Below are 21,535 nucleotides of genomic sequence, written 5' to 3' on the forward strand. Positions count from 1 at the left end.
TCACTTGAATAGATTACATGACTTCTCATATTTACAATTATGTCACCCTATCTAAACATCCATTGATAGATCAACTGCTAATGTAAAAGTATGCATTATTTCTACATCAACTGCTAAAATGCTCCAGCTTTGTTACAGTACCTCATCATCCGTTGATGGGTTAATCTGATCAATTGATACTGCCTTAGCATACTATCAATTGATCAGCTACATTTAATTTTATTCTAAGTAAGAATAAAATACCCTGTATCATCTATGTAGACATTGCCTTTTCTATTTCCAGTTAGAACCACTTTGTTATCTTTCTTATCAGAGATAACACAGGCTTCTGTTGAGAACCAAACTTGATGTCCTCTGTCACATAGTTGACTGATGCTAAGCAGATTGTGCTTAAGCCCTTTCACTAGTGCAACATTATCAATGATGACATTCCCTTTTGAAATAATGCCATATCCCAAGGTGAATCCTTTGCTGTCATCTCCAAAGGTTATACTTGGGCCAGCTCTCTCCTCAAAATTGCTGAGCAGGGTAGAATCTCCAGTCATGTGTCTTGAGCATCCACTGTCAAGATACCACAGATTCTTTCTATTTCCCTGCACAGATTCAAGATAACTTAAGCTGATTTTGGTACCCAAGCAGTCTTGGGTCCAGTTTTATTAGACACAACCTTAGGTTTAGAAGAGTTATTCTCTTTGGATTTAGAGGGTTTAGAAACAACTTCATCCTCAGAGTTAATCTTCTTAACTTTAGGGATCACAGCAGAGTTAGAAGAACCAACATTGGTAGAGTTCACAGAAAATTGATTTGCACAAGCATGATTCATACTATCATGATAATTGGGCATAGCAGGCATGTTAAGAGCATTAAAGAAAGGATTAGGCATGAAAGGCATATTAGCATACTGAATAGGAGTAGCAGGAAACATAGGCATGTATGGCATGTGAGAGTTCATCATAGGATTAGGCATGCAATAATCAGGTAGAACATTTTTGCAATTAACAGCAAGATGATTAACACTACCACATTTGGAACAAGTTTTTCTGACAGCATATTTGTCAGGAGTGTAATCATTCTTTTTGTTGATTCCAACTTTGCCATTCCTAGAGCTCTTCTTCTTCCCTTTTTCAGCCTCCATTCTTACTTCACCATGACCAATTCCTTCTCTTTCAATTTTCTTGGAACTACCAGATTCCTTCACAAAGTTCTTTTTGATGGGCCCATATTTGTTATTCAGTTTTTTGAGTTTGTCTTCATCAACTGCTGTTTGATTCTTCGATGGATAACTTTCATCCATTGATTTAGAATCTATCAATGGATGATCACTATCCACTAAGAGATCAGATTCATCCAACAACTTTTTGTTCTTTCTCCAGGCACTCTTACAAGTTTCCTCAAGAACTTGTGTGGAGCACATGTTCTCAAGAACATTCCTAGAGTCCTTCCATTTAGCAATAATCTCTTGTTCCCTTTCCAATTGCTTTTTGAGAATCTCTTCTCTTTTAAGAACAGCCAACAACTCATCTTTGGCAAGCTCAGAATCCTTTTTGAATTTATCCATTTGGATTAATTCAGTTTCTAGCTTCCCATTTTTCTCAGTAAGCAAATCATTAGACCCTTTGATTCTAACATTTTCTTTTGTTAGAGACTTAAGAGAGACTCTAAGATTATAGATTTCATTAGACATGTCATCTATGATTTGTTTACATTCAGATTTAGTCAAATCAGCTGTGTTGGTTGTTTTTACCTGTCCATTGCTGGTGATAGAAGAATCAGCATCATCTCCAATTGCCATCAAGGCAAGGTTGACATGCTCCTCAGTGTCAGAATCACCTTCATCAGCAGCCCAATCACCATCCTCAGTTATGAATGCCTTTTCCTTGCTTTGCTTGAGTAGATCAAAATATTTTCTTCTGTAATCCACATTATCTGAGGAGGATCCTTTCTTTTCAGCAGAAGGTCTTCTGCACTCATTAGAGAAATGTCCAGGTAGACCACAGTTGAAGCATTTGAATTTTGATCTGTCAACCATACCAGATGGTTTAGACAGATTTCCTCTGTTGAATGGTCTAGAGCTAGCAGCATTTCTTTTGAATTTGAGTTTGGAGAATTTTCTGGCAAGAAATGCTAGATGTTCATCAAGATCATCTAGCTCATCTTGAGCTGAGAGTTCTTCATCTTCCTCAATGGCTTTTCCTTTCTTCTTTCCATCATCCTTCTTTCCATCACAGGCAGAGCTGCTTGAAGCTTTTCCAGCAATCACAGACATTAATGTCTTCTCCTCTTCCTCTTCCTTTTCTGCTACAAGAGCCACAGTTTTCTCCCTTTTGGAATTCTTTTCCAGTTCTTCATCTTGCTGTATTTCAAGCTCATATGTCTTAAGAATACCATATAATTTGTCAAGGGAGTATTCATTAAAATTCTGAGCCTGTCTTAGAGCAACAGTCATGGGTTTCCAATCTCTTGGTAGAGCTCTCAAGAATTTGAGATTAGAATCTTTGACCATGTAGATTCTACCATACAACTTTAATCCATTTAACAGTTTCTGAAATCTGTTAAATAAATCATTTAGAGATTCACCAGATTTAGAGTGAAAACTTTCATACTGTTGAACAAACAGCTGCATTTTGTTTTCCCTAACTTGATCAGTGCCTTCACATAAAGTTTGAATGGTATCCCATACTTCCTTTGCAGTTGGACAATTGATAACACTATCAAACATGTCATCATCAATACCATTGAACAAGATGTTCATGGCTTTGTTATCCTTGTGCACTTCTTTTTCATCTTCCTCAGTAAACTCAGAAGGGTTCTTAGGCACCTCAACATCTTCAGCTTCACTTCCATCAAGTCTCAGGGCAGTGTTGATCTTGACTGGAACATGTGGTCCTTTCTCAATACAATTGATGTAGCTAGGATCCAAGGAGAGCAGATGCATCCTCATTTTTACTTTCCAGTGAAAGTAGTGTTCTTTGACCAGCATTGGAATCTTGACTCCTTCATCTCTTCTTCCCATTGTTGATTGTCTTTAGGACCTGAAACTTCTTGTATGTTAGAAGCCCTGCTCTGATACCAATTGTTAATCAGACAATTCAAACAATAAGTTAGATTGTAGAAGGGGGGGGTTGAATACAATCTACAAAAATTCAAACTCTTTTTGTATGACAGATCATATTCAAAATACAAGAGAATATAAAAACTAAAACAGAAATTCCAAAGAACAAGGATCTTAAAAATTTCAGGTGGATTGTTTGATCCACCTGAGAGATTTTTATATCAAGAACCTTCCAAGTAAGAATACTTGGCTGCTTACAAAAGAATGAAGAGCAGAAGCTTACAGTTGCTTGCTAATTTTCTCTAAAATGCTTTGCTCTTCAGTTCTTGGTGTTTGATACATTTCAATGTGAAATCACAAAGTGAATATATACTACTACAAACAAAACTAGTCTGTAAAAGTATTTTCCTACACATTTTCTAGCTGGTACAAATATAGAATTTCTTGGACTTGATACAGCATTTGGCAGCTTGAAATTCTTGTTGCTTTGCCAGAAATGGTAGGCTTCGAGGTTCTCAATATTTGACTAAACTCCTTTTGGTTTAGCTTCCAAAGCTGGTGCAGCACCTGTCACATCAACCCATGTGACCTTTGTCTTTTGCCTGACTTTCAGTTGTCAATTGCTGATTATCAATTGCTAATTTCATCAATTGATGATGCACTGAAATAGCAGTCGACTGTCTCCTTTGAGTTATGGGATGATCATGATTTTGATGTAGCGATTGATAATCTTCTTTCCAAACAGCCATTGATACTTTATGTCATCAATTGATCTTCACTTCACTTGAATAGATTACATGACTTCTCATATTTACAATTATGTCACCCTATCTAAACATCCATTGATAGATCAACTGCTAATGTAAAAGTATGCATTATTTCTACATCAACTGCTAAAATGCTCCAGCTTTGTTACAGTACCTCATCATCCGTTGATGGGTTAATCTGATCAATTGATACTGCCTTAGCATACTATCAATTGATCAGCTACATTTAATTTTATTCTAAGTAAGAATAAAATACCCTGTATCATCAAGCATCACATATTCCTAACAATAATAATCAACAAACATACATCACTAATAGTTAATTTATTGATATCAACCATCAATATCATGTCAAGTCTATATTATTTTCCCGTGTTTGGATTTGTCGACTCCAATATAGCGGTTCATAACTACCTTTACTTGCAACAATCTTTATTTTTTTAATACTGTATAAACAGACTTCACTTATCGTTGTAGAAGAACGGCACCTCCGAGTTAGAAATCGAGCAAGAGAACTATCACCGTAGAGAGGTAGAGTTGTGGTATCGAGAGAGTGGAGGCTGTGTTTAGATTATCCAAAACCCTACAATCTACAGGGGTATTTATAGGTGCAGAGAGACATGTGTGCTATTCTTTCCCATAATTAAATAATCTGAAACAAAATCAGATTAAAACTTTCAAGCTATTATATTTCATAAATAATTTGAAATTCTGAAACTTACTTCTAATATACCCGAAACTAAAAAAGGTAGTTTTAATTTTTGATATTTTCATCCAAAAATTCCAAAAAATTAGAAAAATAGAACTCCAAAAATTCCAAAAAATTAGAAAAATAGAACGGAGCGATGTGAGAGGTGCCCACCTACACGCCCCTCCCCTCGCTTTGTGGTATTGAGAGAGAGAAGGCTGTGTTTAGATGATCCAAAATCTGACGATCTATAGGGGTATTTATAGATGCAGAGAGACTTCTGTGCTACTCTTTCCCATAATTAAATAATCTGAAACAAAATCAGATTAAAACTTTCAAGCTACTATATTCCATAAATAATCTGAAACAAAATCAGATTCTGAAACTTGCTTTTAAATACCCGAAACTAAAAAATGTAGTTCTAATTTTAGATACTTTTCATCCGAAAATTCCAGAAAATTAGAAAAATAGAACGGATCGATGTGAGAGGCGCCATCTACACACCCCTCGCTTCTCCTTTATATAAGTATATTGATATTGATTTTATGATGTTAACTATTTATTACGTGGGAATTAACCAACTTAGTAATTTTAATATTGCACATAATTTTATTTTTGTTTAGTATGTTGTTTAAGAAAATATATTAGATAAAAGTGATTTTGTAACGGTTAGATTTATATACTTCTAGAATTAAAATTGGTAGGTAATAATGTTTTGGATTAAAAAAGGAATTATAAACATGTAAAAGACATAATTTATTTGGATTAAAAAAAGAGCCATAAACATGCAAGTAAAGAACAAATACTTGTTTGTAAGACATATAAGCCTAAACTGTCAAAAAAAAAGTAGAACTGATTATTAATTGCACATAGTACTTGACCCGTATTTACAAGGAAGAATATTTTCCCATCCAAATAATTTTGTTTTATTGAATCAAAAACTCGTCGGAGTTATTCTTGGTTATTATTAATTAATCCTATAAATTTCTTTTTTTTGATAAAATTAATCCTATAAAATTAATCACCACAAATTTTAGAGCAGATATTGTACCAGTAGCCACCGACTGCCATCATAGCGCTGGAATTTTAAGTTGTAAATCGACAATATTGAATCTTATATTCAACTTCGGAATCATCTTAGTTGGGACAACGTCACAAGAGTATATTCCATTTTCAATTATCAATTTTGGTGATAAATTTACCTTCTATCAAACAAAAACCGTTAAATAACTTTTGAGTCAAATATTAACCTGATGTTGGATTAAGGTGTTAGGATGAGGTTGAATTTATAACATTCAGTCCGGTTAACTGAAAATCATACTGAAAATTCGAAATAATTGCAGTTTGGTTAACTGAAAATTATATTTTGGTAAGCAAATTTTATTCGATTTTTTAACTAAGGTTAACCGAAAATCGAATGTTAACCGATTTTTTTATATATTTTATAAAAAAAATAGTATTTTAATTAATAATATAAATATTATAATTTATAAGTGTGTATTAGTGTATGTCTGTGCCATGCATGATGCAGACTATAGAGTAGGGGAGAGCATATGCCGGTTCGGCTCGGTTTTAGGATAAAATCGTAACCGTAACCGTATATCTTCGGTTTTTAAAATCGAAAACCGCAACCGCTGGTTTGGATTCGGTTTAAAAAACCTCGGTTTCGGTTATAAAACCGACAAATATAAAAATGAAAAATAATATACAAACGCAACAAATCGATGAACGGAATTTAGATATAATTTTTTCTTATGATCAAGAATATATTTCTTCGGTTTTCCTAGTGTGTGCTCATGGGCACATGCTAAGCGCGGAATTTTATAAGTTTGACTCATTTCTATTGGTTCTCATATCTTAATAATGATAGACCCTCGCATATCTAACCACCACACCAATCAAAATTTTCCAAACATATAAAATTCCGCACATAGCATATGCCCATATTGAGCATATGCTCATATGCATACACCAGATAAACCCATGTTTCTTTATAAAAATACAAGGCAGAAAAGAGACTCCTGGCCAGAGGGGACAATTACACTGAAGAGGTTGATGGAATTATGGAAACACTGGGATCTAAGATTACTTGGAGGAAAGAAGATTTGAGCATGCAGCCAAGAAACCGGGCAGATTAAGAAAATGTGGTACCCGAGGGCAGTGAGCATGAAATATTAACACAAATTTTCGTTTTTTTGAAATATTCAAATATGTTTATTGATTTTTAAAAACATGATATAGATTATAAATTTATTATATATTACATATATTATTTAATTATTATTTTAATAATCGGTTCGGTTTTTATCGGTTCGGTTAGAAGGTAAAACCGGAACCCAATCATTTAATTCGGATCGGTTTTTATTTTTTCGGTTTTGGTTTCAATCGGTTACATTTGGATCGGTTTTTTCCGTTTTTTCCGATTTCAGTTCAATTTCAATTTCAAATCGATTTTTTGCTCACCCCAGCTATAGAGCGGTGATTCAGAGTGCAGAGTGCCTGTTTTAGCTACCGTACTTTCTTGTTAGTTGCTTGATAGATTTTTTTTCCTTGAATGTAAAATGTAAATTTAAGCTGTTAAAGTCAGTGATGAATGATGATTCACTTTTATTGCTCTGCTGCAAGAAACATATGATTGTATGTATTTTATTTATAACTATTTTGACAGTTTTTTTCAGATTTTTATACACTATTTAAGAATTTCGGTCTATAAATTCAGTTTTCAGTTTTAAACGAAATTTAAATTTCAGTTCAGTTATAAAATCAAAATTAATTATGTTCGGTATTCGGTGAAATTTTTCATAATTTTCGGTTTCGTTTAACCTAAAAAATATTTCTGTTTCGGTTTCGATTAACCGAATGCACAATCCTAACTACCGAGTCTTGGTCGGAAATCGGTGGCGAGCATTCCCCATCCCGCCCCCTCCCTGAAGGAGGGAACAGTGGTGAGAAGTCCGGAGTATTTGGTGATTATGTTTCCGATTAAGAGCTGGCAGCTGGTTGAAGGATGGAATGGTGGTGAGAAGTGTGAAGTATTGAGGATTTGAGGTGTTACTTTTGGGTTTTTCCTTTGAGTGCTTATTATTATTATGTTGTGCTTATTTTTTGATTTACGGTTTCTTGTTTTTTGGGTGATTTTATTTGTGTGAGTTTCTCTTTTCTAACTGTATTGAATTCTTTATTGAAATGAATTAGAATCAATCTATAAATAAATTTTTTTCAGAAATTAAATCAAAATTGCAAGTGAGGTTGCAAAAGCTGCAAAACGTATTTTTAAAAATAAATTTTGAAACCGCAGTATTTTTCAAATTTTTTTAAAAAAATTAGTATTATAAGCAATATTTCTTTATTTTATTAGCAAATTTTGCCAATACATTAATCCAGATTAACTAAATTTTTAACGCCTAATCCAATTCTTTGTTACAAACTCGGTTAACCAAACTGATTCTTAATTCCAATCTTAATAATGAGAATTCTCATTATTATTGATACGAGAGGAGCTAATTATTCATTACGAGCTAAATTTGGGGGAGAAAAAATATGAGAAACAATTTTTGAGTAACATTTTCTTTTCCTGTGCAGCCGATCCGTTGAATTCCTTTAAATACCCTTTCCCCCACCCTTTATTTTTCCCTCCCCTCCTCGTTCTCTTCTCTTCCACCATACAACATGAACAAATAAAATATACACAATATATATACACACATATAATTTTTTTAGAGTGAGTTAACTAGCTCACTCTATTTAATCAACCACAGTACAATGTCAGCTTGTTGCAATGATGATCCCCGCATCCATGACATCAAATCTAAAATCCGGGTTGTTCCCAATTTTCCCAAACCAGGTTTTCATTTTATTTTTATTCTATTTTATTTAAATTCCATGTTTTCTTGAAATTATTGTTTTTTTGAATAAATTTGTGTTTTTTATGTGAGTGATTTTGATGGGGTTTAGTTTATTACAGGGATTATGTTTCAAGATATAACTACACTGCTATTGGATCCAAAAACATTCAAGAACACAGTGGATTTGTTTGTTGAGAGATACAAGAACAAGAACATTTCTGTTGTTGCTGGTAAAAATTCAATCTTTTTCCCTGTTGTTTAATAATTTCTTGGATTAAAGTGTAAAAATTTAATCTTTTTCCCTGTAGTTTAATAATCTATTGGTGTAAAGTGGAAAAAAACAATCTTTTTTATCTGTAGTTTACTAGTTTGTTGGAGTGAACTGTAAAAATTTAATCTTTTTCTCTGTAGTTTACCAATTCATTGGAGTAAAGTTAAAAATTTAATCTTTTTTCTGTTAACCTTTTCTAATAAAGTGGGTCTTAGTTGTAATACATTTCTCATTCTTGGCTAGTTGGCTACACAGACAAATACAGGGGTTTATATATTTTTTATATGAATGTGAAATTGGATTTTATAGTTGAATTAAATTTTTTGGACCCCAGTATCATTGTTGGGTTCATTTTGATGCACATTGTCTTGAATCTATATTTGCATATATTTTGAGTGGCTTTTGTTATGCTCTTATGGAGGTGACTATAGAATTATGGGCCTCAGTGATATTGTGGTTGTTGCCTGTTGGGTGGGTGTGGTCAGTAGTGGAATGTCTTGTGTTTTAGTACCTTTATTTTTGTGGATTACGAGCGGCACAGAGTATTTTCTGGGCTTGCACTGGATCTAATTTTGGGTGGATAATGGTGGTTGGTGAACCCTGCCCACCTTAGGTGGACCCACTTGTGTAATTATGGGGTCTTGGATTGGCCCTTTTTTTAATTATTTATTTTTCATTCTATTATCTTATGATTTCGGGATAACTTCCCTGGATTTATGAGTTTTCCTGAGTGCCATTTGAATTTTCTGATATCAATTATGCTAGGAAGTCGATGGTAATTAGTGGCTTTCTTTTCCTCCTTTTGGCTCGAAATCTTTTTAGATACCTAACACTGCAATAAAATATTTTGAAGATATTTATCATTATTTTTCTGCCTTTGGCAAGCAATATGTATAAAACTGCAAGTGCGATCCAATATTGCAAGGGGAAGTTAAGGGCTGGAGTGTTGTACATACTGTTCAGTTCCTATCAAGGCATATTATTTTGAAGGAAAACATGACGTTTTCTGTCTTGTTTGTACTACTTATATAATGAGCTCACTATCACCTGGGGGATGTAGGCTTACAATCTTGTTATATAAGTATGCATAATATTGTATATCAGAGCGCGGAATGATTTTCATGCAGATATATTGGTCCTCGTTTTTGGCTTTATACTGTATACCATCTTTGTTACGTGGTAATATTTGTCTTATCTTCTTTTGGCACTTACATATTATTATATAAACATTTAGTGAAAAACTTTATTTTCCTGTTTATAAAGATAATGGCATTCGTTATAACATATCCATTAGCAGGTTTCAATAGTCAACATTTGTCTATTAAGTTATTAACCTGATTCTTAGTGCCTTTCTGCTTTAATCATTTCATAGCATGTTTCACGCTTAATAGTATATGCAGCTTGAGTAGCATTGATAGGTGATGTCTTACAGTATATGCAGCTTAAGAAGCATTGATTTGTGAAATAGCATGCAGACTGCCGGCATTGATATGTGTTTTTATTTATTTGAAAAAATTAATGCACCAGTTTTTTCTGTCCCTGTAAAGTTATTGACTATATTCATGCAGTTCATGCCTAACATTTCTAAGATATTCTATTAGTGTTATAACCATATTTTTAGATAACACTGTCCAAGTTCAGTCTTTATGGGTTAAATTTTAGGCAGTCAACATTTATTTTTCATAAAAACTTTTTAAAAGGACAACCAGTATGTTCAAATGATATTGATGCTATATTATTTTTAAAAAAAGTGCTTTTTTGTATGAAACATAGTTTCAGATGATAGAGTTTTAGTTTAGTGTCCATTGGAAGACTTATAGGTTCTTAGAAGGCAATTAGATGTTAATGAATAAATTTGCAAGTGAGAAACAGATATTTATACATCGTTCTTGTCAGAATAGAACACTTTCAACAAGTCTTCCTCTATTATAGTATTTTGGCCTGGATTTTCATACTGAATGCTTAACTGTACATCCTTTTGATTTTCTAGGTATAGAGGCTCGTGGTTTCATATTTGGTCCTCCCATTGCATTGGCGATAGGAGCAAAATTTGTTCCCTTGAGAAAACCTAGGAAGTTGCCTGGTATATCTCATCATTCCGCAGACTGTAGCAAATCCTTATAACACTGTATTACGGCAAATAAGACATACCTTATGTTTATGCTCCTGTGCTCTTTCCAGATGTACACATTGATATATGATTCTAAATATTCGTTTATGTGATTTTTTTTCCCCCAACAATTGTATCAAGTATGTCATAATTGGTGATTCATAAGGTCCTGGTAGTTATAATGTTACTATATTATGACCGCAGGCGAAGTTATATCAGAAGAATATACTCTAGAATATGGAAGAGACTGTCTTGAGATGCACATTGGAGCAGTTGAACCTGATGAACGAGCTCTGGTGGTTGATGATTTAATTGCCACCGGAGGCACTCTTTGTGCTGCTATGAATTTACTGGGTACTTCTTAAAATCCCATTACCAAGTAATATGTTCTCGTCAGAAAAAAAAGTAATATGTTAGCAGATCACATTATTTTTTATTTTTGGTAAATTGGTCATGGCAATGACCTGACCATATCCAATTTAAAACTTAAATTAAGGTTAAATAGTTTCTTATTAAATCTTTTGTGCTTCACAACTTGAAGACATTGTTAATTTTATTGATCTCTTTCGAAGCTGCACTATGTCATTTGAACTTGCTATTATCGTGCATGGTGAACTAGCTTTGGAAGTTTGTCTGTGCTCTGTATATAATTTTATTTCTAATTTTCTGCAACAATATATAGCATCATGCCACATGATGCACAATGAATGTTTGTTCTTTTTATGAATAGGAATTCAGAATGATCTGAGTGTATTTATCAGCTATAGATATTTAATTCTTTCAAGGTCTACTTATCATCTTGGTCACTGAAGTCATGCACATATATCATAGTATCGAGCTGCTCTCTGGTTTTAAATTGCGCAGTTACTCAATCATTTCAGCTAAGGAATGCTCTGCAAATATTTTACCTGAAACAAATAGAAACATGAACAACTGGAACCCTGCCTTAGATGGCTGTGAAATGGTATTTATTTGGTATGCCCAACAAGTAAAAGTGATAGGGAGTAAGAGAGAAAATAGACACTATTAGGTGTTGTACTTGTCATTATTATTGCTCCTTTCTCTAATCTCTTAACGTTGCTCCTGTGAGTACTTATACAAAGATACACACAACACACACCACTACAACAATAATGTTGGTTTTACTACTACTCTGATCCACCCCACAACTTCTTCTTCCTCTTAATGTAATCATATTGTGTAGTCTCCTTTCTTTCTCCCAATCTACACTGTCTCTTCAAATTGGTGTTCATTATTTTGCAGATTTTCTGTTATTAATTTTCAGTATCACTGCTGTTGTGTGTAACTTTCTGCAGTGGGTATGAATTATAAATTTTATGCTTGATCTCGACGATCCTTGTACTAAATTCAGTTTTAAGTTGTTCTTTCCTCACCAATAGCCATGCAAGGGAGTTTGCCAACTGTAAAGTTCCTGTCTATTCAACATGGATGTTTTCGGTGTTCCATGTACTGAGATGAATTAGTCAAGTAAGACCGTTTGGAAATCAAGGACCAGTTCTACTTTCAATTTTAACAATTACTCATTTTACTGTATAAAATCATACAGAGATGGGGGTTTTTGCCTAGTGTTATTTTTTTTTTCTATACAATGTACGAACCATTGCAACTCATTGTTGAGTTTTCCAACCATGAAACTATGATTGATGCCCATATATGGCACCTATATCAAGTGGGGTCACCGGTCACTGATATTTTGTGTACAAAAAATGCTTAATACTTATCACACTTCTTATTCTCCTTTTTTTGAACTGGTTCAAGCTTCTTGGGATGCCCTGTGATATAGATCCTTGTTTCATACTTTATGTGATTAAACATCTTTTAGTGTTATAAAGCATCAATCTTATCTTATCTTTTTAAAAATTACTGATAATGCACACAAATCTGAATTTTGTTTCTACAGAGCGTGCTGGTGCCGAAGTTGTTGAATGTGCATGTCTGATTGAACTACCAGATTTAAAGGTGAATTTGCTATCTCAAAATTTTACATAATAGTTCTTTCTTGTGCTTCTGCTACCAATTTTTCTTCGTAGCCACTAGGACTTATTTAAGATCCAATATCAGTCCAGTAAAACAGATTTTGTTATTTTAGGGAAGGGTTATGTTATAAAATGCACCCACCCACACATGAGCACACACACATTATTCAGTGTTATTGGACAGATTTGAACTCCAAAAAGCTACCGCACTTTATACAGCAATCTCTACAATCTACGTATGTATTTCCTCCTAAACATGTATCGGGTCTCAGTTGATCAATGTCACATTATTTTTTCTAAGAAATTCTATATAATACAATAGTTCATTAATAAACTATGCCTGATCCCCGTACTAGTGTCCAAGAATAGGACAGTTTCCGCTTCCCGAATTTTCAGAAACTCCGAGTTCAATACTAAAGTATATATCGTATACGACTCTCCGTTCCTGAGTCCGAGTGACATACTGGCTATACAGATATCAGGGCAGTAATAATGATGTTAACATTTACACTTGAGTTTTATGATATCTACTTCTGTAGTACCCGCAGCATGGTATCTTTGCCTTATTCTGAAACCCACTACTACATGCTTTTCCACTTTCCAGGTATAACTGAGGATGTCTGGATCGTGACTGTTATCTTACAGCTAAAATGTCAAAGGATAGTAATTAGCCTTAAGAAACACCTTCACCAAAATGTTTAGAAGATACTGTCACCAATTATTATGAGCATATAGTACTGGAGGCTGATCTATATAAGCTAGGCATTCAGAACCAAAATACATATATGAGAGTTTGCATCTTATTTTAATACCATCTTGATGATGCCTTCAAAGCACTATAATGTACAAGATATTGGCTATTTAGAGAAGGTATAGAAATTTGATAGTAAAATCACTTTTGGATCCCAGTTTTTTATATACAAGTGGACTTGCATATTTTAGAATAAAAAATATGTGGATCTATTCACCAGATAGTATTCTAGCACCTAGGCAGCTATGTATGACAATGTATACTGCAAGTGTAAATTGTAGAATGAAAAATCATGTTGCATGAGTTTTCGACTTCTGCTGTTGCTATAATTGCTCCTGAAACTACTTATTTTAACTAGTAGAGAGAAAAATACACTTCATACGCACCAAGTCATGGAACTTGGCTCTTATATTAATCTTAGTGTGCTGTCCCTGTACTAATTAACGTGTTGTAGACTATTTCAATTTAGTCTTTATATCCTGCAAATTCACTCATGATTCATTAAATCTTGAATTGAGGTTAGCATACACATATGGTATAACTAATGGAAGTTAAACTTTGTCTGCCTTTTACAACACATTATTATTGGGTGAACTATCAGGTTGAAATTATTCCCCTATTAAGTTGATCAGTTCAGGTTAATCATATAGTTGGGACTGGGGTACTAGTGAGCTGAAGACTAAGAGAAATGATACAAGTTAACCATATAAGAGGTTGATATGGTAACTTGATGCTTATGGGAGTTTAGACAGCAGTTATTCTGAATTCACTAAAGCTGCTTAGAGTATTATCTAATAAATTTAATATTTGGGCTTTCTGAGCTACAGCTGTCCTGTAGATAATACTATATGAAATGCGTGATAATGCTGTGATACAGAAGCTAACTTTTTGTAAATTAGTTAGAGAGGTTGTTTCAAAAGGCTAAACTTGCCTACTATTGTTTAACTCTTAATTATGAATGTGCACTTTAAATTAACTGTGAAACAAATTAACTTTGTTTCTTGTACGAGCCTTGATGAACATAATTCTGTTTCTGATGTTAACCAAGTAAAACTTAAATTGGTGCTAACTTGTAAATATAAGACTAGCCCAATAGTAATTTCACCAATTTAATCTTTCTGTATATTTGTGACGTTAGTAACTTATTCTGCCGAGTTTGTCCCATAACCGTCTAAGCCTGGATCAAATGCTTCAGACTATTTCTTTTAATTGTATTGTTATAAGCGCGAAAATTTGTTATGCTTGGGGCTATGAAAAGTAGTCTTTTGTAGAGTCCGCAGTTCAGCTGTTACAGACTAATGAAGTATTTGAACTCTAATTATTTCTTGGATAATGTTTTAACAAATTACGTTATATTTGTGCATGTTTCAGGGGCGTGACCGATTGAAGGGGAAGCCATTATATGTTCTGGTTGAATCTCATTAGTACTGGAAAAATGGTTGGTGAAACGGTTTCAATTGACATTCCGCAAGAATATTTGTACATTAGAGGGCCTCAATATTGCCGTTTATCTATATTTATAAATTCCTGAAATTCTAAGTAGTAATGAATTTTAAATCCTTTAGAGCCCTTAAATTTGTTACAAGATAGATTATTAGGGCTCTCAAATGCGATACGAGGTTTTCAGATTCCCTCCATGCCCCATGTTTGCATATTGTGTTGAATTTTTCCTCTTTACCAATCTTGGCTAGGGGGATGTTGCTACTTAAGTTTGGTTAGGTATGGTAAGTGGGGTTTAAGATGCAATCACCATAATTCTTGTGCTACTTCACTGGTTTATTATTTGTACCCAACTCCCCTGTGGTCCTACTTTGCTTTGAGATGTCGATGTGATCCCAACTTTTCTCTTTGAGGTGTTTTAATTTTACTAAATCACACCTCGGGTCTTTACTCCTATACTATATGACATCTAGGTCTATTGCCCTCTTAGATGTTTCGAAACCCTCAAAGTTCAGCCGGAGAGACTAGATTCACTTAATGTGTGTATTTTGACATCATTGTGCTTTCATGGTTGTAGTAAAAACTGATGGGAGGGTGAGTATATGGTAAACATTGAGTAGCATAAAGTTTAGAAGACAAAGGTATGTCCTGAGCTATGAGGTGAGGAGCACTTGTCATGACATGTGAATGGCATTGTAAGTAAGGAATCTTTATAGAAGATAGTAGCGATAGTAAGACAAACTAACCAGCCTTGGCATTTGTCGTCCCAAAGCCCGGGTTCAATTTTCGTTCAACTCAAGATCTATTTTCTTGTTGTTTTCTTCTCCATGGCACGGTGGAGTTGGAAATAGAGTTATAGTTTTTGCGAGGCAATCTACCGTAAGGGAATCAAGTTCCAAATTTTCAATGGAACCAATCTCGCTCAACTTTAATACCATAATAAATTTGTTGATTTCTTTTCCGAGTTCAGGTAACAATAGTGTTAGCAGAAATGGCATGTCAGCATATCAAAGAACCTAAACTTCGGAATGCTTAATTGTCGATGCCAGCCAATACATATCGTGCGAAAGTATTTAGAATTAATAATTGTAAATGAAGTATGTAGTGCCAGCCAATACATATCGTGCGAAAGTATTTAGAATTAATAATTGTAAATGAAGTATATAATGATGCCAATACATATCGTGTGAAAGTATTTAGAATTAATAATTGCAAATGAAGTATGTAGTAAAGTGAAGTAATAATTATAAACGAAGAATCTTATCTTTATGACAAGATATTCATAGATGTGTTATTATATTTTATTGATATTGTTGCGTGTCTAGTTATTCTCGACGGCTTTAAATAGGGATTAATGGTAAGTGTTCAATACATTGGGAGCTTGATATATTTTCTAAATAATAAATTTATGTGTATTTTCTAAATATTATGTTCTTTTTGAAAGTTTTGTTTCCTCTCTAGTAATACTATTCTTTCTCTTGTAACTATACTATTCTTTCCCTTATAACCATTTTATGTGATTGTACTGAGTTGTAAACTTTGTAAAGTTGATACAAAAATGTTCACAAAACATAGTTCTCATGTATGAGTCCAGTTGCTACTTGTTGGTCATTTTGGTAAATGGGCTACGTTTGGGCTAATACTATACTTGGGCTAGGGTATTCAATATTGAATGCTTATGAATTAGGGACTTGCCCACTACTACTACTAATTATAAAAGCTGCTGTTCAAATATTTAATTTTTTTTTTCACAATTCAAGAAATCTAGTAAAATAAAAAATATATTAATAATGATTTCCTACTTTTGTTTTTCAGATAAATAAAATCTTTTATCTTTTATTCTTGAAAAAAGACTAGCAAAATTCGCAACCATTCTTTAAATCTAGTAACCAGGCGTCATCATGGACTATGCAAATTAGTAAATGGGAGATGCCTGATTCTGCACTTCTACCTGATCAGAAGCAAAATAAAATCTACATATTTGGAACTTTATTAAATATCTCTTGTCGTCACGGGTTCGATTCTCGCTCATCTGATGCTAATTATTCAAAGAAAAAAAGATAGACTACCTGGAGAATAAGATGCACGCTTACTACCTTAGTCTTCCATTCATTGTGGTAAATATAACTAGTTACTTGTCGATATATGGTCATCTTGATAGGAAACTTTGTGAGTTGGTATATGTTCTATGCATTTTGTGTTGTCAATATGTTGGTTCAAGAACACTTGAAAGAGATCATTATATTTTCATCTCATATTTTAGAGCACTCTAAGTGATTCATCTTTTGAAGGAGATCTGTACATCAACTCTAACCTACACTTTGGAAAAGAAATTGGTCGCTTATTATTGAACACATCATTTTTTTTAAAGTTGAGAGGGACCTGTATGTGTTGTTGGTTGCTTTAAGTTGATTCATTAGCTTATTTGTCATTTTTTTGTGAATTGATGTTGTTGTCACGAAGTGCTTAATGTTTAACGTTGGTATCTGATGAGGAACATGAAGCACGCGAATGTTCTCGGGCTATGATTTAACCTTTACATGAACGTCGATAGACATATGTGGTCGCTATGTGGTGGCCTCAGTCCTCAGGGGAACAAAAGAGATCCCAATTTCAATTTCTATCAAGGAGAGGCAAGTGCCTATCAACTTCTTTCCTTCAACAACAGTATATGCTTGTATGATTTTGTATTTATCTCCTCTGTCTGTTAGTGAACATAAGTAGTCTTCAAAATTTATAAGAATCTACCATGTGTTATAATGGCCAACATGATGTTGCATAAGTGTAGGATGGTCCCTGATTCAAGATAATGATGAATCTTTTTAATAGGCTTCGTGTATATAGATAACCTAGCTGGTTGATTTACCAGAGCAAGGACATTAAGCATTATATCATTTTATCTTCTTCTTCTTCTGGCGTTTCTTGTAAGCGCATATAATTTGTCTTTATGGCTGGTCCTGTAAATTACTGTCTGTTGTTAATGTAATTTTTCTGTATTTTTGCGGAAACGAGGGTATAGGGTATTGTGTTTTGAATTATTGGATGATTTTTACATATTGGTGCCTTTCAGTTCTTTACTTCTCTTTGATAATTCTGATAAGCCAAGAACCAGACTTCCACTATTTATGCTTTCAGGGGAAATGATATGGTAAACTTCTTGTCTAGCATATATTACTTGGCGAGACCTGTTATTTAGTTTACCAGCATGTAATTAGCAATCTTACGTTTCAAGCACTACTAGTTATAGTTTAGGGATTAATCTTGACAGAGAGCTTCCTTCGTCAATTATCTGGAACTAATTAGATACAGAGGACAGATAGAATAGCTGGATGTAATAAGCCATTTGTTTTTTTAATTAGACACGAGCATCGTGCATTAGGAGGGCGATACATTCCTTAAATATACACTAACTAGAGCGTCTGCTCTTTTGAGGTCTGGTAAGTTCCGTTGTAACAAGCATTGTGCTTTGGGAGGGACGGAGGGTGGTCCATTCCACGCTTTCTAGTTCTGGTAAGTTCCGTTGTAACAAGCATTGTGCTTTGGAAGGGACGGAGGGTGGTCCATTCCACGCTTTCTAGTTCTGGTAAGTTCCATTATACCAACAATAATATCAGTTTGATATATTGACTGAGTCTTGGTCATCTGACTCTGATCACTGCTGTGGACACACATAGAACAGAGCTACTAAATTCCATGACTAGTCTGCATTACGCTATAAATACATCTTCTCATGTCAGATGCAATTTATCTCTAGAAACTATATGCAAAATTTACAAGAATGCTTAGTTATGATTTGATATGCATACCGGGAGCAATGAAAGCATCAAGGCTACGCGAATTCAAACAAACTAGACCTTTTCTGGTTTGTTTCATCGACACATTGAACTGGTTCACACAAAATGGCCACCAGCTTTAATGGTTGGTGTGCAATTAAATGTGATGGACCATGAAGCAATCAATATATTGAGATAAGCTAGCTGTTAATGTCGATTACAAATGTACAGTACTCAGTTTCTTCACTGTTAAAGATAACATGGGCAGGGAAAGTCAGAGAAACATCCATAGATACTCTGAGAGATTTTGTGAAGATGAAGACAGATCAGCCACTAGAAGTTCTGTTGACAATGCCCCACCAATTATGATCCATAAAAGCTCAAGTCCAGGTACTTTTCTTTTTTATATCTTTTTATTAGTTTTTTTTTCCTTTTTTCTTTTATGGTTTCGTTTTATGAAGCAACAAGTTCGAAAACAAGCTCGATAACGTTTCGTTATGATGATTTTGTTACCTCAGATGAGAAATGTTTATGGAGAGAGCATTCATGTTCTTTATACTGGGATCTTGTAGCCAAAATCACTGACTGCATTGATATTTGATGGTCTGCACTCTGCAGGGCAACTAGTATCATTTATACTGTTCTGTTGTGCCTTATTTACTTGATAGATTCCTGAAAGGTGAAAATTATTGCACTCATAATAAATATCTATGTCTACTGAAAATCCATCCAGAAAAATCAATTCAATTTAACTTTGGCTTCTAGTAATCTTGTCATCTAGTTAAAAACGAGTAAGTCTAAATGGTCCGTGTATCACACGGGTTATAATATTCATCTCATGAAGTCGACATTATAGAACGCGTTAAAGCCTTGTTTACGAAAATATAAAACGAATAGGTAAATGAAATATAAATATATCTATCACACACATGGTTGTAAAAATAGGGAATCGAAACTAATCAGACAGGATTTGTGAGGAATTTTTTGGATAAACGGGGATTTTTAGTCAAGTCGGAATGTAATCCGTAAATCGGTGAAACATTTTTCAAAATTAATCATGAATTTTTTTATAAATCGGGAATTTCTAGAACATCGGATTTCAGAATGGTATAAAAAGAGGGTTGCTAGGCTTTGTTTCGGAATGGCATAAAAAGAGGGTTGCTAGGCCTGAGGCTGATGTTGTGCTGGAGGGGAACACACGAATACACAGCAATATGTAGACAAGTGAGGAAGATAAAATAGCATGATCCAGGCATGCAATGGAGAAGAAAACATGGTGGGTGGGGTGTAAGTAATTCTAGTGCTATTATGAGTTGTTTCCCAACTGTAAATCTTAATTCATTAGCTAGAGTTAGGTGGAGACGAGGGTGGTTTCCACACTTTTTGCAGGAAAAATTATTTTGGTTGTTAAGTACTTGCGAAACATGGACTTGATAGCCACTATGTTGCTGTTCTATCTACACTTCTTACAGTCACACAACATTTGCACGTTTGTTTAGCTCCATTTTCTGGACCATAATAGCCTTTTGTTGACATTTTTGTGGCAAGAATCTCACTTTCTTGTTTATAGCTTGGCACTTTCTGAATTCCAATTTGTACACTTTTTGGTGTCTTTTGATTTGCATGTTTCTTTTCCGAACATATTTCTGTGTCTCCAACTATAATTGCGTACGGGGATTTATTAATTATCTCGCTTTTAGGCATCCAGATAAAGGCCTGTCTGTTCAAGTTTACATGAAGTAAAAATTTGAGCTCGTATATATTATAGATAGTTTATAATATATTGAAAATATGATAATAAAATAAATTTGACAAGCTGTTCATTGAAATTTAGATGAAGGAAAAAATTTATTATTAAAATTAATAAAAATAAAATAAATGACCTGAAAACTTATCTCATATCAATTTCTAGTTTTAAACTGTTTTTGTTTAAGTTTAAATAACTTCCTGACTTAAAGATATTTTTTTAACTATTATATACTTATATATAATAAGCGTAAGGGAGATAATTTGGTCGCATGGTCCTATGGTCCAAAAGCTTATCTTGGATCGTATATTGAACAAATAAGCATCGTTAGATTAGAACAATATTAAATTCTGTTGTATAAGGAAACTGACATCTACTTACATGTTTATAATTCCTTTTCTGAGTCCAAAACAAATTCTGTGTTTCATGTGTTTTTGGTTTTTTTAATCCAAAATAAATATTTCCTACAAAATTTAATTGTAGAATCGTATAAATCGCATCGTTACCAAATTATTTTTATCCATCGGATCGTATATTGAACAAATAAACACCGTCAGATTAGAACAAAAATAACATCTGTTTCATAAGACAACTGATATCTACTTGCATGTTTATAATTCCTTTCCTGAATTCAAAACAAATTCTGTATTTCATGTGTTTATGATTTTTATAATCCAAAATAAATATTTTCTACCAATTTTATTTGTAGAATCATATAAATAATTTAAAATATTTCAATCACATTATATAATCTAATAGAAGTTGGCGTCACATATTTTATTTAAAATAATTTAAAATTTGATAGAAAGAATTTAATACTTTGACATGATACATATTATTTTAATTTATTATTATAAAATAATTTTTTTCACATCATTTAAAATATATTTAAAAAAATTTTAAACAATTAAAAAGCTCACGTGCCTTGCACGGGCTATAAGCTAGTAAAGATAAAATTACTCGGCGAAACAGGATAGTTGTCTCGCACGCGAAACTTTATACATGTTTCGACTCAATTTCTATACTATACTGTTATAAGTCAATATATAGATAATTTGTATTACCAAAAATTTGGTTCAATTAACATCCCACAT

General features: G+C 33.5%; 1 protein-coding gene across 3 annotated transcripts; it reads left to right on the forward strand.

Moving 5' to 3' along the window:
- Positions 1–8,023: 8,023 nt before the first annotated feature.
- LOC108197743 (adenine phosphoribosyltransferase 3) lies at positions 8,024–15,112 on the forward strand. 3 transcript variants are annotated; one of them, XM_064082382.1, is made up of 6 exons: positions 8,026–8,351; positions 8,472–8,582; positions 10,614–10,706; positions 10,938–11,087; positions 12,655–12,713; positions 13,335–13,672. In XM_064082382.1, exons 1-6 carry the CDS (start codon positions 8,270–8,272, stop codon positions 13,338–13,340), a joined length of 501 nt encoding a protein of 166 aa, XP_063938452.1. In that variant the 5' UTR covers positions 8,026–8,269; the 3' UTR covers positions 13,341–13,672. The 3 variants fall into 3 exon arrangements, with proteins under 3 accessions (XP_017220929.1, XP_063938452.1, XP_017220928.1); XM_017365439.2 differs by lacking the exon at positions 13,335–13,672 and adding an exon at positions 14,853–15,112 and having other exon boundaries at positions 8,031–8,351; XM_017365440.2 differs by lacking the exons at positions 10,614–10,706; positions 13,335–13,672 and adding an exon at positions 14,853–15,112 and having other exon boundaries at positions 8,024–8,351.
- Positions 15,113–21,535: the final 6,423 nt, after the last annotated feature.

The sequence above is a fragment of the Daucus carota genome, chromosome 8 (genome assembly GCF_001625215.2).
Source record: "Daucus carota subsp. sativus chromosome 8, DH1 v3.0, whole genome shotgun sequence".
NCBI lineage: Eukaryota > Viridiplantae > Streptophyta > Magnoliopsida > Apiales > Apiaceae > Daucus > Daucus carota.